At 47.9% G+C, this 14462-nt stretch overlaps 1 protein-coding gene across 5 annotated transcripts in view; it reads right to left on the bottom strand.

Annotated features, from left to right (window-relative positions):
• ZDHHC23 (zinc finger DHHC-type palmitoyltransferase 23) overlaps positions 1 to 12235 on the bottom strand; it is a 226749-nt gene extending 214514 nt beyond the window's left edge. The window contains exons 1-2 of one of the 5 annotated variants that reach the window (XM_069202680.1): positions 11916 to 12235; positions 3377 to 3596 (exon numbers count right to left, since the gene is read on the bottom strand). In XM_069202680.1, coding sequence (XP_069058781.1) covers positions 3377 to 3525 — 149 coding nt within the window. In that variant the 5' untranslated portion in view covers positions 3526 to 3596; positions 11916 to 12235. Of the gene's footprint in view, positions 1 to 3376; positions 3597 to 11635; positions 11822 to 11858 lie in introns of those variants that run through there. The other 4 variants (XM_069202681.1, XM_069202678.1, XM_069202677.1 and 1 more) reach the window with 4 other exon arrangements.
• Positions 12236 to 14462: the final 2227 nt, after the last annotated feature.

The following is a 14462-nucleotide window of genomic DNA, read 5'->3' as shown; positions in this document are numbered from 1 at the left end:
CATCCAAAATGATATTAGGCCTACCCTCCACAGAAGGTACCTCGAGGTCCAGGACCTCAGCCGCCCTTCTCACCACCATGGAATAAGAGGCACCCTCCTCCGTAGCCACAGTAAGAGGAGAGAGAGCATACCAGTGTCAGGGGAGGTGTCTAGGCCACTGGCTTCACCCAAATCCTGCACCCAGTCCATTTGGGAGTCAAGCTGGTATTCTAAAGGGTCCAGCGTCCCCTCCATACTCTCCCGGTATCCATACCCACAAGCATAAGGACCTGGATCAACCCTGGGCCCAGGAGAGCCCATAGAGAACAGAATTGGCGTACAGCGACATCGTTCCAGCTCTAGGTCGTCTAGTATGAGGATGGGATCGACGTAGATTGTGGGCCCAACCGACGTCGGGGGCGTCGGCGTCTGACCCCACGCTGGGGAACATCACTGTGGCATGACTGGCGTTGGGACGGATCTGCGAATCGATCTGGAGGGGCCCTCTGGAGCCGTGGCCGAAGCTTTTGAACCCGAGGGGGCCCCCACCAACTCACCTGTGCCAGAGGGCGCCAAAGGTGGGTCGGTCTCCCCAAAAATGAGGTGCATTGCCTCATAAAATTCCTTGAGCTGGGCAGGGGTGGCTCCGGGTCCCGGGTATTCGGGGAAGCACGGAGCCGACCAAGAAGAAGGCCCCGAGGACGGAGGCCTAGAGCATCAACGCTCTTCCCGCGCTGCATCATCCAAGCGACTGGGTGAAGTCGAAGAATACTTGTCCTTCTTCGACGACTTCTTTTTGTGACCCAAATGTCCCGATGACTTCGAGGACAAGGAGTGGTGGTGACTCTGCGGCCGATCTTGGGAACTTCTGCTCGAACAAGACCGTGAGCGGAGTGGAGTCAAGTGTCGGGCTGCCATGAGCTTTAGAGACCGCTCCCTCAAAGGTTTCTGGTTCATGGCCCGACACTCAGAGCACAACTTCGGGTCGTGATCACGCTCCAGGCACCAAAGGCACACAAGGTGCGGATCCGTCACCAACATGGTTCGGTGACAGAAATCTTAGAGCTTGAAACCGGTCTTGCAGAACATCCCTAGATGTATCCACGAACTCGTCAAAAAACTTTGACAAAAGTGTTGACGTAGTCAAAAAATGACTGAGGTAGCTCTCTCTGGATCTGCGCGTAGACTGGCACAGAAGAACTGACGTCAGCGCGCCGAGGTTGTGCCTATATATGACCGCAACGTCATTGCGGCGAACAAGATGGCCGCGGAGTCGACCGACACCATCTGACGACGCACAGAGGTTCTGCTTGAAGAAAAATCTCCAGATCCAGTCTGACCCCTGGGGAAATTCAAAGGGAAGGAATCTGCAACTAGAAGTCTCCATCAGATTTGAACAGTCAAAATGGGGAGCACCCTGTCTTCCATTCCAGCATTTGTGACCCCAAGGCATCATGGTAAATGCAGTCATTAGCACGAATTTGAATAAAGTTTTGAAAGTTTTTCACCATAAGTTGGTGCGGCGAGTGCCGTATCTTCGGACACGTGTTTCTGGCTATTTGGCCGTCATCAGCGAAGAGCAACGTGTAGCTGGCAGGGTTGCTTGAAATGCGGCCTTGAAAGTATTCACAGGTTTAAGTACCACTCAAGAAGGCGCACAGGTGCTTCACCCGAGCTCGTCAGCTCAGAGGCTCACGGGAGCCTTAATTACAACAGTCAAAATGGGGAGCACCCTGTCTTCCATTCCAGCATTTGTGACCCCAAGGCATCATGGTAAATGCAGTCATTAGCACGAATTTGAATAAAGTTTTGAAAGTTTTTCACCATAAGTTGGTGCGGCGAGTGCCGTATCTTCGGACACGTGTTTCTGGCTATTTGGCCGTCATCAGCGAAGAGCAACGTGTAGCTGGCAGGGTTGCTTGAAATGCCGCCTTGAAAGTATTCACAGGTTTAAGTACCACTCAAGAAGGCGCACAGGTGCTTCACCCGAGCTCGTCAGCTCAGAGGCTCACGGGAGCCTTAATTACAACAGTCAAAATGGGGAGCACCCTGTCTTCCATTCCAGCATTTGTGACCCCAAGGCATCATGGTAAATGCAGTCATTAGCACGAATTTGAATAAAGTTTTGAAAGTTTTTCACCATAAGTTGGTGCGGCGAGTGCCGTATCTTCGGACACGTGTTTCTGGCTATTTGGCCGTCATCAGCGAAGAGCAACGTGTAGCTGGCAGGGTTGCTTGAAATGACGCCTTTCAAAACTTTATTCAAATTCGTGCTAATGACTGCATTTACCATGATGCCTTGGGGTCACAAATGCTGGAATGGAAGACAGGGTGCTCCCCATTTTGACTGTTGTAATTAAGGCTCCCGTGAGCCTCTGAGCTGACGAGCTCGGGTGAAGCACCTGTGCGCCTTCTTGAGTGGTACTTAAACCTGTGAATACTTTCAAGGCGGCATTTCAAGCAACCCCGCCAGCTACACTTTGCTCTTCGCTGACGACGGCCAAATAGCCAGAAACACGTGTCCGAAGATACGGCACTCGCCGCACCAACTTATGGTGAAAAACTTTTAAAACTCTGTTCAAATTCGTGCTAATGACTGCATTTACCATGATGCCTTGGGGTCACAAATGCTGGAATGGAAGACAGGGTGCTCCCCATTTTGACTGTCTCCATCAGATTTCATGGTATGGACCCAACAAGAAGGAAGCGAACTTGAGTATTTAGTACTGACTGGTAGGTACAGGCTGGTCAGGGGAGGCTCAGAAGGTACTTACTAAGGCACAGTAAATGCATCAACCACCGTCCATTGAGAGGGGTTCAGTTTTCGAAGTAAGGAATGCAAAAAGATTTGCGAGAAACATGGGTGATGAGTGTGAAAACAAATATAGCTGAACACTAGAGTCAACAACACTGCAGCATTTGAGAAATGGGCATACACGACAGGTCTGGTGACCTTCACCCACCACCGATAGGCACCTATGCAGCACCCACCGGTGTTTGCAATGCCAGCAGAGCCCAGCCTTTCCAGAGGTCACTATTACAAAGCACTAGCCATGCAGATCACTAGTAGGCAGCGCTAGCCATGCGGGTCACTAGTAGGCAGCACTAGCCATGAGGGTCAGAGGTACCCAGTGCTATCCATGCAAGTCAGTACTACCCAGCACTAGCCACGCAGGTCAGTAGTATCATCGCTAGCTATGCAGGTCAGCATTACTCAATATAAGTCATGCAGGTCAGTAGTAGCCACTGCTAGCCGCCCAAGTCAGTAGTACCCAATGCTAACCACACACATCAAGAGCACACAACAGGGACCTAATACGGGCAGGTCATCAGAAAGCAATGCTAGCTGCAAAGTTCAGTAGTGCCTGACACAGCAGCGGCTCGCCAGCAGTCTCACCTGTCGCAAGTGTTGTCAAGATCTTCGCAGTCGCAGAAGCAGGCCACCATATGGTTCTTCTCGCCATTTTGGTTGATGTATTCGCAGCAGCACAGAGAGTCGTCGAGGTCTGTCGCCTTGCCATGCCTTGCCTTCTTGGTGCTCATCATACCTCTCCTGACTACAGCAAAGGCCTGCTTGGTCCTGTGTCAGGACAGGTGTGGCTGCCAAGGGTCACTGGCTGGTGAAACACACAAAGCAAGAATTCAAGTGATAAATAAGGGAGCACAGCTGTGTCCCAGTGGTAAAGCAGAACAAGAAGTGACAAGGTTAGACGAGACAATGAACTCTTGGCTCAGGTGACGCCGGACCCATGCCGCATGTTCAGGATACGCGCTATGCAAATGAATGTCCAGGATACCAGTTACTTAAATGAATTCCACTTAGATGCACTGCATGTCAATTTATCTCCCGTGAATCCTGAAAATCCGGCACGAATCCAGTTTTCCAGGGCGAACGTTGGACACCCCTTAAGTAATCAATATGTCTTTAGTGCAAACCCGCGTGTAGCGTGTATGTTTAAACACTCATTCTTTACTGAACAGAGGCACGGGGAGCTGAAGACGCAAGCCCAGGGTCACACATCACCACCGGCGTTGCTGTGAGATGCAGGTGGTGAGCAGGGATGGGAAGGAGGGGCGGGCACGGGACATCATTTGTACAAACCTAGCTGCCGGAAGCAGGAAATTCCATCGCGGTAAGCATAAACACACACTTTGTTCCTGCTAAATCAGCACCCGGTGCCCTTCGGCGTCATTAGTTAGGAGTTGACAGGTGCAAACTTTCAGCACAGGAGGCGACAATTTAAAGCAGTACTACCACAAATACACAATAACCAGAAAACCTGTACGGCTCACGTACTTTAGAACACTTTTCTGTTGTCAAAAGACATAGGTGTGATTTCGTTGTGGTTGTGTAGTTTGGGCGCAGTTGCCCCCTCCTCTGGAGTACACCCCCGGTATAGTGGGATCGCCTCCTACGAGGCTGGGACACTTACACGCGAGTCGAGTGGACCCCTCCACTGTAGCGCCCACACCTATAACAGGAACCCATGTATACAATTATACAAACAAGAATTAAAGATGTGCCTGGTACCCGAGACCCCGCCTGCTGGAGAGACCCTCTCCGATCAGAAGCATCTTTGTGACTGTACATCACAGACACGCCCCTCTTGAGAATGGGCCCACACCACATATTACAAGGAATCTTCATTGTATGATTAATTAAAAGCTTCACAATGAAAAAACATTGCCGTATAAAAATGTAACACTTCGTTGAAATACAGTTTTTAAAAATAAAATAAAAAAAAAGCTCACACAAGTACAGGGTGTCCTGTTGTGCCCATTACTGGCATTAGGACCCTTCAGTGCATTAACCTGCTAATCGATTAAAAAGTAGGAAAAACAAAAATCAAGCTAGTTCGTACGTGTCAAAAATACACGGTCACCGAATAATACGGTGCTCACGTGCAGCCAAACGTCAATAATGATAAACATGCCTCCTACAAACATGATTTTACAACTATCAACAAAGTTTGTGCGGCCACCTAACACAAGTACTTAATACAAAGCATGGGACCCACAGTGCAAGATATAAAGTGCAAGCTTTGGTATAAAGTACAAATATGTAATCAACAAAATGTGTGCGACCACCTAAGGCGAGCACTTCATCAAAAACATATAACCCACGGTGCAAAGTATAAAGTGCACAGTTTCATCCAAAATGCAAATATGGTAACAACCACCTTGCACAGCCATTGGATTTAGCCCAGGGAGCAGAAATATGTAAGAAATCGATTTGCGCAGCATTTCAGGACCGTGGAAAAGTGCAATGTGCCTTAATAAAAGTCATTATTAGCAGCATTCATGGGCGGGCGTTGCATGGGGCTCAAGGGAAAAAAGTGTAGATAAGACCAGTCAGTGCATTCCGCAAAACTAGCAAGGGAAATGCATCTTGTAGGTCTTGTGACTTGTATATCTGGCACATACAGGCAATCCTCTTCTGGGATGTCAGGAGTTATGTCCCCTTAGCCGATACCCTACTATTGGGGGCGTAGGCAAGCATCATCCGAGCCGGGTATGCAAAGGTCAGAGGAGGGAGGAGGGAGGCTTCACAATCTGGGGCAGGAGTGGCTGGGCCTCGAGGCAGGTAGGTCCTTCATACCTAGGGGTGGATGCACAAGGGACTGAGCAGGTGTGCCCTTCATCGCCTGGGGCAGGTTTGGAAGGGCCTTGGAGCAATCAGGCCAGTTTCAGCCCACAGCGGGTCTGGGACACCCTCACAGTAGGCAGGCCCCTCATAACAAGGGACGCATTCAAGCTCTTCTGGGGCTGGTGTTGCAGAACCTCAGTGCAGGTAGGCCCTTCACACCAAGGGGCAGATGTGGATGGGTCTCTGAGCAAGTAGGTCCTTCATACCCAGGTGCGGGTGTGGAAGGGACTCGGGCATGCAGTCCCCTCATGCCCAGGGGCAGGCGTGGAAGGGTCTCGGTGCAGGCGGGCCCTTCAAACCTGGGGGCAGGTGTGGAAGGGTCTCAGTGCTGACAGGCTCTTCATCCGTGTGGCAGGAGTGGACTGGCCTCAGGCTAGGCAGGCCTTTCATAACCAGTAGCTGGTGAGGACAGCCCTGGGGCATTCAAGCCCTTCAGGGGCTGGTGTGGAAGGGCGTTGGCGCAGGCAGGCCATTGATACCCAGTGGCAAAGGCGGACAGCCTTGGCAGAGGTAGGCCCGTCACATTAGGATATGGGACGGTCCAGGAGGCGGCATGGCCTGCACATCCAAGGGCACATATGGAACGGCCAGGGGAAAGGCAGCACCAGGGGCGCAGACAGGCCTTTGATAGCCGTGGGCGGGAGTGGAACTGCCTCGAAGCAGGCAGGCCCTTCAAGCTCAGGGACAAGGGTGGGTCGGTACAGGCAAGGCAGACCATTCAAGTCATGTGGAGAGCTGCTTTTTTCCTAAACAAAAAAAAAGCAATTTTACTGTTAACACGGAATACCAAAGCACTCCACGTGACAAGTACCTGCGCATCATGGAAGCCCAGTTATAAACGCACAGGACTCTGCCAGGCAGGCGCCCAGAGACGTGCCTCAGGTGGAAACACATCCGCCCGGCCATAGCAATAAGGTTAGAGGCGGAGGTTTGTTAACTGAGATGGCTCCTCCGGGAGGGCATGAAAGGAAGTGTCCTCATTAGCAGGCCATCACTACAGGAACAAGTGCACATGAGAGATGCCTACACTGTCAGAGGCTGCCCCCACCCCGGGGATGGGGCAGCGCCAGCAACACAGGGCAAAGAGCGAGGAAAGAATGGCACATGCACCAAGAGACAGCAAGCACTGGCGGAGCCATTGGGTCAGGTTTATGAAAGCACTGTAAAGACAGAACTGTAATGCATGTACATTAATGACTGCCTCCTCCCATTCGTGCTGCTGCCAGGAAAAACACACCATATATTAGTTATTCAATACTTTAATAGCCTTAAAATGGCATGTCTGTGCCATCAAAGATCAAGCTCAGACAACTGGATAAATAAACAAAATTATCATAGCTGTGTGGAAGGAGAGCACTTTTTTTGTGGATGCATACAACTTCTGTCCAATCAAAACACGTACTCAAGACTCCAAACATGTGGGTGGAGCCAACGCCACTTATCCTGGTGATAGTCACATAATTGTCTGGCAACAGCTGTGCTGTCAGGCCAGACTATAAAAAGGGAGAGGATGCATGCAGAGGTCATACAAGCAAAAAGTAAAAGTGCAAGGAGCTAGGGCACTGGGAGGAGGGAGGTCGAACGGACACAAGTGAGAATGCAGCCAGACAGAGGAAGAGAGCGGCCAACTAGAGGACGTAAGGAGATCGGCCTTTGGCAGCCAAGTGGCCAGACACAAAGAGGATAGTCAGCCAGATAAAAGGGGAAGTGGTCGTCCTGCCAAGCAGAAGGAGTAAGGGTGGGCTGCCACACTTAAAGAATTCAGCCACTAAAACAAGAAAGAAAAAAAAAGAGAGGATGGGAAGCAAAGGACATACTGAGGGCGGCCAGCCAAGGAGAGGAAAAGAAGGCGGGAGGGCACGAACTCAAAAATAAATATGATAGTCAGAGTGTTGGAAGGTAGATATAGATGGAGGAAACGAGGAGTATGGTGAAACGACCAGACAAAGCAGCAGTTTAGTGCTGAAGCTCCATCACAAGAGTAAAGTGGAACTGACATGCATATCCATTACACTATAATACCTAAAGTTGCCACATGAATAGAGCAGGAGCCTTTGTAAAACCAGTTACGCCAGCATCCATGGCCATACCAACTAAAACCATTTTAAACTGGGTAAAGCTGAGCTTGTCATCACATCGATCAATGGGTTTTGATTCTCTCTCAAATTGTACAACATCTCTAGGTGTTATCAGACCAGAAAAAACAGAGACAATCTTTGTTATCTCTGAACGCTTCCCGGATGTGCCCAGTGATCAGCACAGTACACTGGAATACTAATCTACATCTTGACACATTTTGTAAAGATAAAGTATCATACTTGGAAGTCAGTTGTACCACCTAATTGCATTTATGCACACTTTTGGATTCCTCCTAATTTTGTATTTCCAAAACTGGCCTCCAATTTCCAAGTCCACTGCTGGAGGTTCCAACTTCTTAGCTCACCTGGACGCGTTCAAAATGTTTGTCAAAGGGTACACAAAAGACTGCCTCCATCCATGGTCAATCCGGCAACCTCTCCTTCTCAAGCTCTGGAAAGATTTCTAGCTGCTAGCAGTATTTGAATAGCTGGATTTTGGCGTTTTTCCATTGATCCCAGGGAATGGAAACGCCTGGCGCAATTGATAAAATTACTTCAGTCTCCTATAACTGGAGACCTCCAACCCAAGTATATGGCAGCTATGTCACACACATTTGTGTGTGTGACATGGCTACAAACATGGCCCACACGAGGTTCAGTCACTGCATATGGATTACCAGACTTAACTGCCCTAAAGAATTAGGTTCTTAAGAGCCACATATGCTCAAGCATATGCTAAGAATGCCAAACAGCAAAACACCGAGATGGAATTAGTTTGCAAAAGGAAATGCGAACACAGCGATCTGGATAAGAAAAGGGTACAACAGGATTTGCTGGGAAAAGAATTGGAGGGGGAAAGAAACATTCAACATAAGTTGCCAACATGATAATTGCAGCCCACAGTGTTAATCTATCCAGAACCAATATCCTCATGAAACGTGGAGAATTACAACAATGGATCAGTAGTGTTAGTATGGTTGCCAATATCCAGAGTTTTTAATGATATACAGAAATCGAATAAAAAGTAGAAGGCTGTGGCTGTGCTGGGCCACCCACATTCCTATTAGCGGTACTAAAGCAATAGAGGTAGGGTACCTGGCGAGTGTTCCTCATGTAGGGTGTCTACCCGGCATTAGAAAATCAACATGGTGACCAGTTGAAACCAAGAGGCACATGAAGGGAAGTTTGAGTTTAACCGCAAAGCACCAATTCTATTCATGTATCTCTCTTGGGCCAATGAAATCAAGCATACCAGATCAACCCCAAACTAGCCCGCCCTATTTCCCACCAGCGCACACCACCACTACTGGGAGCCAGGAAGATCCGGGCAGACAGTAAAACACCTCTGCAGAAAGGAGACATTACCAGTCCTAAAGTGACTGGTTTTCCCATTTCAGGTTGACTTTTCCAGTACACTTGATTTTTACTGTATCTCCAGATTTAAACTCCTGCTCTACAACATTATTCTTTGTTTCATAATAAAGTTGTTTTTAGCTTGTGCTTTAGCAACCCACTAGCTCCCCGGCACTGACATGGCTGGCAGATTACGTCTCAGCCGCATTACACACCCCACTAATCACATCTGCTGAATCACCACTAAACCATTGATTCCTATAAACACTAACCAATGATGTGCCAATCGCGTGCTGTATGGAACACAATCATTGATTGGTTGATGCAGCTTCTGGACCACACATGGCCAAAAGTCCTTGTTCACAGGATTCAGTTTCACTGACCAACTATACGTAATGCTGAATGCAGCTAGTCAACACACACTATTTTATGGCTTACCAAAAGCTTGACTTCACTAGCTGTAACTGGATCGTCTTAAAATTAGGTTCTTTTTGTGGCTTCATTGCGTTTCTCACTCCCACTCATTGCCACTGCAGGATCAAGGGGAATAAACACTGACAGTCGTCTGGATGAACTAAGGTTTAAGATTAAGTCCAGTATTAATAGGACTAAGCATCTCCCAGGTAAGTCCCCAACTGCTTTAACTATCTTCCAGAACTCTCACTACTGTTCTAACACTACATCCCAAATCCTCATCTCAGACACGCCACACATCGTGAGCAATCACTACTTCAACTAGCCCTCATTAGACTCACACCTAATCCTTTCTCACCAATACATTACCACAGCTCTTTTGTCTTCAACTACTCAACAATCAAATTGAAACGAAAATTGACGGACAAGGCAGCCAGCCTACAAGCTAACCAGCAAATAAGACAGGCCGACGGGGTGGCAAGTGAATCAAGCCAAAAAGAGTAAAGAGCAGAGCTAGACAGACAAATGTGGAACATATGGTGGGGCAACAAGAGGCAGGGACTGAAAAGGGGCATGGTGTGCAACACAAGGAAACAATACAGACCAGACGAAAGGGACAACTAAGGAAATAGGAGACGAAGGGCATCCATGGGAGTCATGTCAGAACCGAGACCATCATCTCAGACACTATATCCAATGCTTAATGCAGTTTTGAAGAGAAAGAAGTGTGTTTTACATTTTGTTGCTATCAAGCGGAAATGTACCTAAAGACTGAACTTGCCTTTGGAAATTCTGCTCCCTTTTACACTTGGACCAGGAGAGCAAGCTTTATGAGACCTCCAACCCTATACTTTCAGGTTTATTTAATTGTGTAGATTAAGGTGGGGGCTTTCTAAGTAAGTTTGTTAAGTCGAGCACGCCACAGATATTAACATACAGAATGCTCTGCCTCACGCTTGTATTAAAAAAACAAGTGCGGTGTGGTTTCCAGAATTAGCAGTGTGTTGTGGTTTCATGGATGCCTTCATTTGATAAAATATGCATGCTTAGTGTGCACTTGTTCCTTTAAATACTGTATCATACTTGATTTGTATTTGCAAAATTTCTCATATAGTGTCATATGAATTTAGCATGTAATACATGTATTTCCCAATTTCGATTGTATTGCACTAATTCGAATTTTCAGAGAAAACTAAGCACGATATGTAACATTATTCTGTGTAAAATGAGGGCGAGGAGTAGATACGGACTAGTGAATGAAACGCAGACTACTGAGACAGGCTAACCTGGGGTCAAATCCTGACTGACTCGCTTGAATAAACTGTGTGATCGTAGCCTGTATAAACCAGCGAGCATCCAAGACGTTTGGATTTCCTCGTTTACAATAGGTTTTCAATTAGATATAGCGCATTCGTCGAAACAAACACAAACAGTAAACAACATGTGTCGTGGGTAGCCTTTCAAGTCGCCTCATTCTCTTATCAACTGAATCGTTTAGCCGACCAGCAATGTTTTTTGTGGGGCATATTCGGATTCGTGTCCACTAAAAACTGACGGATACAAGTCCTGGCTACAATTCGTAAGTGAAATTAAGTGAAATGTCATCAAGTCCCACTGTAATGTTTAAGCCCGCTGAAGATATTTGCCGTTTCGCATAACAGTTGTAACAAAATACCGCGGCACATATACGATTCAACAACTGTATAGAAAGGTCAGCGATCTGACACAAAAAATGTTGCCGGCCGGTATCTGAAAGTGAGCAGAGATAAAGTTAGGTTTTTTCATCTATCTGAGCGTATGTTCTCGAAGTCTCTCTCTAGCTGCTGTACTAGTTAAGGGTTTGTTTTTCCTTTTCTCTCCAACTCGCTATCCTGCGGCTTTTGATTTGGTTGCCCCGTATGTTTTTTTTAACTAAGTGTGCGAATGCACAACTATCCTTTTGCAGCTCGTCTTTCAATGTGACAGCACCCGGTACCTGTCAACACCCTCACTGCACACGCACTTGTTTAAGTTGCAAGTATACTTTATGAACGCTGCACATACATTATCAGTTTTTGAAACTTTACTTTCAGGCTTTCTCGCGGTGCATGTGGGACCCCGCCACATGATGCCGAAATAAAGTCTTTTTATTTATTTTTTAATGATGTTTCCAAGAAACACATACCCGTGGAACTAGGAGCTCCCTCTTTTTAGGGTGGCACACTACACCGATCAGGGGGCTAAGAAAGTTCTCCGTCTCCCAGCGAGAGGCGCTGAATAAACTGCATTTTCGACCGCGGGAGGCTCGACATATCAAGTTCAACGAGCAGACGAAAGAGTAAACAGACAAACTAAAGTCAGGCGAGACAATGAAAGACGGGCGTGGATGAGAACAGAGGGTCACCTACCTGGCGTCTCTTCCAGAAGTGTCACTTTTAAATGCCTCGGGCAGAGACGGCTCTTACCTGCGCGGGGCGGTCCCTCTGCAGCCGAGCGGGGGCCCGCTGCCACACGGCCGCCTCCCGTGCGACGCCTGCTCCCGCCTCCGGTGGGTGGGACCAGAGCCGCTGCCGCCGCCCCCTGGCTGCGCTCAGACTCCGCCGCTGGAGCAGGTGCCGTGCGGAGCCCCAGGCCCGGAGCGCCCGGCACACGGGTCCGCCCCTCGGGCTGGCCTCGCCACTCCCTGCCCGGGGCGCGGTCTGAGGCCCGTAGACACGGAAGACAGACTAGGCGACGCCGCCTCAGTGGACGCCCGGTCCTGCCCTTGCCGGACCTAAGCCGCCATACTGAAAAGGACAAATCTGAAAATCATGTCACCGCAAAACAGTTAATTTCAGACTTTCATAGTGCGATTTATACATTTGCCTAGCGCACTCATTTATGACCAGCAGTGAGTATTATTATAACTATGTTTACGAAAATAAATTTGTCATAAATATTTACTTTATAGAATGGCACAGTATAACCTGTATACGAGGCGTTTGGCTGTTTACCTACAGAAAGTCGGCGTGTATGTTACTGTTGTAAACATTCCCCTTGCATTAGCATTGGAGCGCCTCCTGTTCAAGATGGCCGCATCTTCGCTTTCGGCGGCGCAGCAGCATAACAACCGTCTCTCACACGAGGTACCTACTGGACAGTTGTTTGCTCGCGCCCCTTGTCCGTTAACTCGTCTTAACTGCTCTGGTACCGTGAGAGTCTTTGGGTCGAGAGACGAATCTGGGTAAATGGCGGGAGCGTTACCTCTGTCTATAGCAACCTCCGGTTTGCGTGGAGCAGTGTTTACTTTGAGGCAGTTTTTATACACGCCAACAATTGCATTTTTTTCAAGATTTGACCTACATTGAAGAATTCCTTTTCTTTCGATTACGCATCCATAATAATAGTACAGAGGTGGGGGTCTTACAAGACCGACTCTTAAAATGCTTGTGAAGCTAACTTAACAAGTTAAATGTTGAAAATTTACATTCGTTTGAAAAAGGTGTGTAGGAGGCTGGAGTGGCTTATAGTGGGTACTTACACCTTGTGCCAGGTCCAGTTATCCCTTATTAGTAGATTAGTAGTGTTCTGGCAGTTTAGGCTGGTAGAGGTAGCTATAGCAGAGCAGCTTAGGCCGAACTAGGAGACATGCAAAGCTCCTACTATAGCACTATATCATAAGAAACACAACTCAGTTACTAAAAATAAAGGTACTTTATTTTAGTGACAATGTGCCAAAATATCTCAGAGGATATACTCCCTTAGGAGGTAAGTAAAATACACAAAATGTACACACAAACCAAAATCAGGTAAGTCAACAGAAAAGTAGTGCAAACACTGTAGAATACAATAGGCTACAATAGGCCTAGGGGGCAACACAAACCATATATTCCAAAAGTGGAATGCGAACCATGAATGGACTCCAGGCCTAGTGTAATGTGTAGAGGGTCACTGGGAGTGTCAGAAAACACTAAGGGTGTCCAAGATACCCCACCACAAGACCCTGAAAAGTAGGAGTAAAGTTACCCTACCACCCCAGAAAGACAGTAAAATCGAGATAGGGGATTCTGCAAAGACAACTGACTGCAAAGCACTGAAGACGGATTCCTGGACCTGAGGACCTGCAAAGGAAGTCCAAGGGTCACGCAAGTGTCCCGGGGGCAGGAGCCCACTAAACCCCGGATGAAGGTGCAAAAGGACTGCCTCCTGATGGAAGAAGCTGAAGATTCTGCAACAACGGAAGGTGCCAGGAACTTCTCCTTTGGTCAGAAGATGTCCCACGGCGTGCTGGAGGATGCAGAGTTGTTTGCATGCAGAAAGACCGCAAACAAGCCTTGCTAGCTGCAAGAGTCGCGGTTGAGGATTTTGGGTGCTGCCAGGGCCCAGGAAGGACCAGAAGATCACCACTTGGAGGAGGAGACAGAGGGGGGCGCTCAGCAACACAGAGAGCCCACGCAGAAGCAGGTAGCACCCACAGAAGCACCTGAACAGGCGTTAAGAAGATCTGAGCACGACAGTCGTCTCAGCACAACAAAAGGAGATCTCTTTCTTGCAGTCAAACGGGGTCCCCGACTTGCTGGCATGAGAAAGATGAAAAGCTTGGCAGGCCCTAAGGTGATGAATTTTTACTTCATTATTTGCTTTGCTTTCTAATATAATATAAATACATATATTTGCTGTGTACATTACAGTGGAGAATAATTTTAGTATATTTTCCTTTCACTGCTGTGACTATTTTTAAACGTGTGCTTTCAGCATGCTAATCTCCTTTTAGGAACCTCATGGTGAAATAATAATGTCTTCTTTGAACTGAGAAGTGCATTCCAGAGATTTTTGTCAGCTCGGTCATTAGTGAAAGCAAAACAACTGCTAGTCTTCTTCTTCTCTCTTCGACCCGAATCTTCATCTTCAGAAGGGTGGGTAGTGGCTCCTGCCCCAACTGGACAGTCCATCGTGGACTGGACTCTGTCCCCTTCTTTTGCAGGACCTCTTCTACCGAAATCCACCTTTGGTTTCTTCTTGACTGGTCCTCT

The sequence above is a fragment of the Pleurodeles waltl genome, chromosome 8 (genome assembly GCF_031143425.1).
Source record: "Pleurodeles waltl isolate 20211129_DDA chromosome 8, aPleWal1.hap1.20221129, whole genome shotgun sequence".
NCBI classification, from domain to species: Eukaryota; Metazoa; Chordata; class Amphibia; order Caudata; family Salamandridae; genus Pleurodeles; species Pleurodeles waltl.
This window is presented reverse-complemented; position numbering and strand designations above follow the sequence as displayed.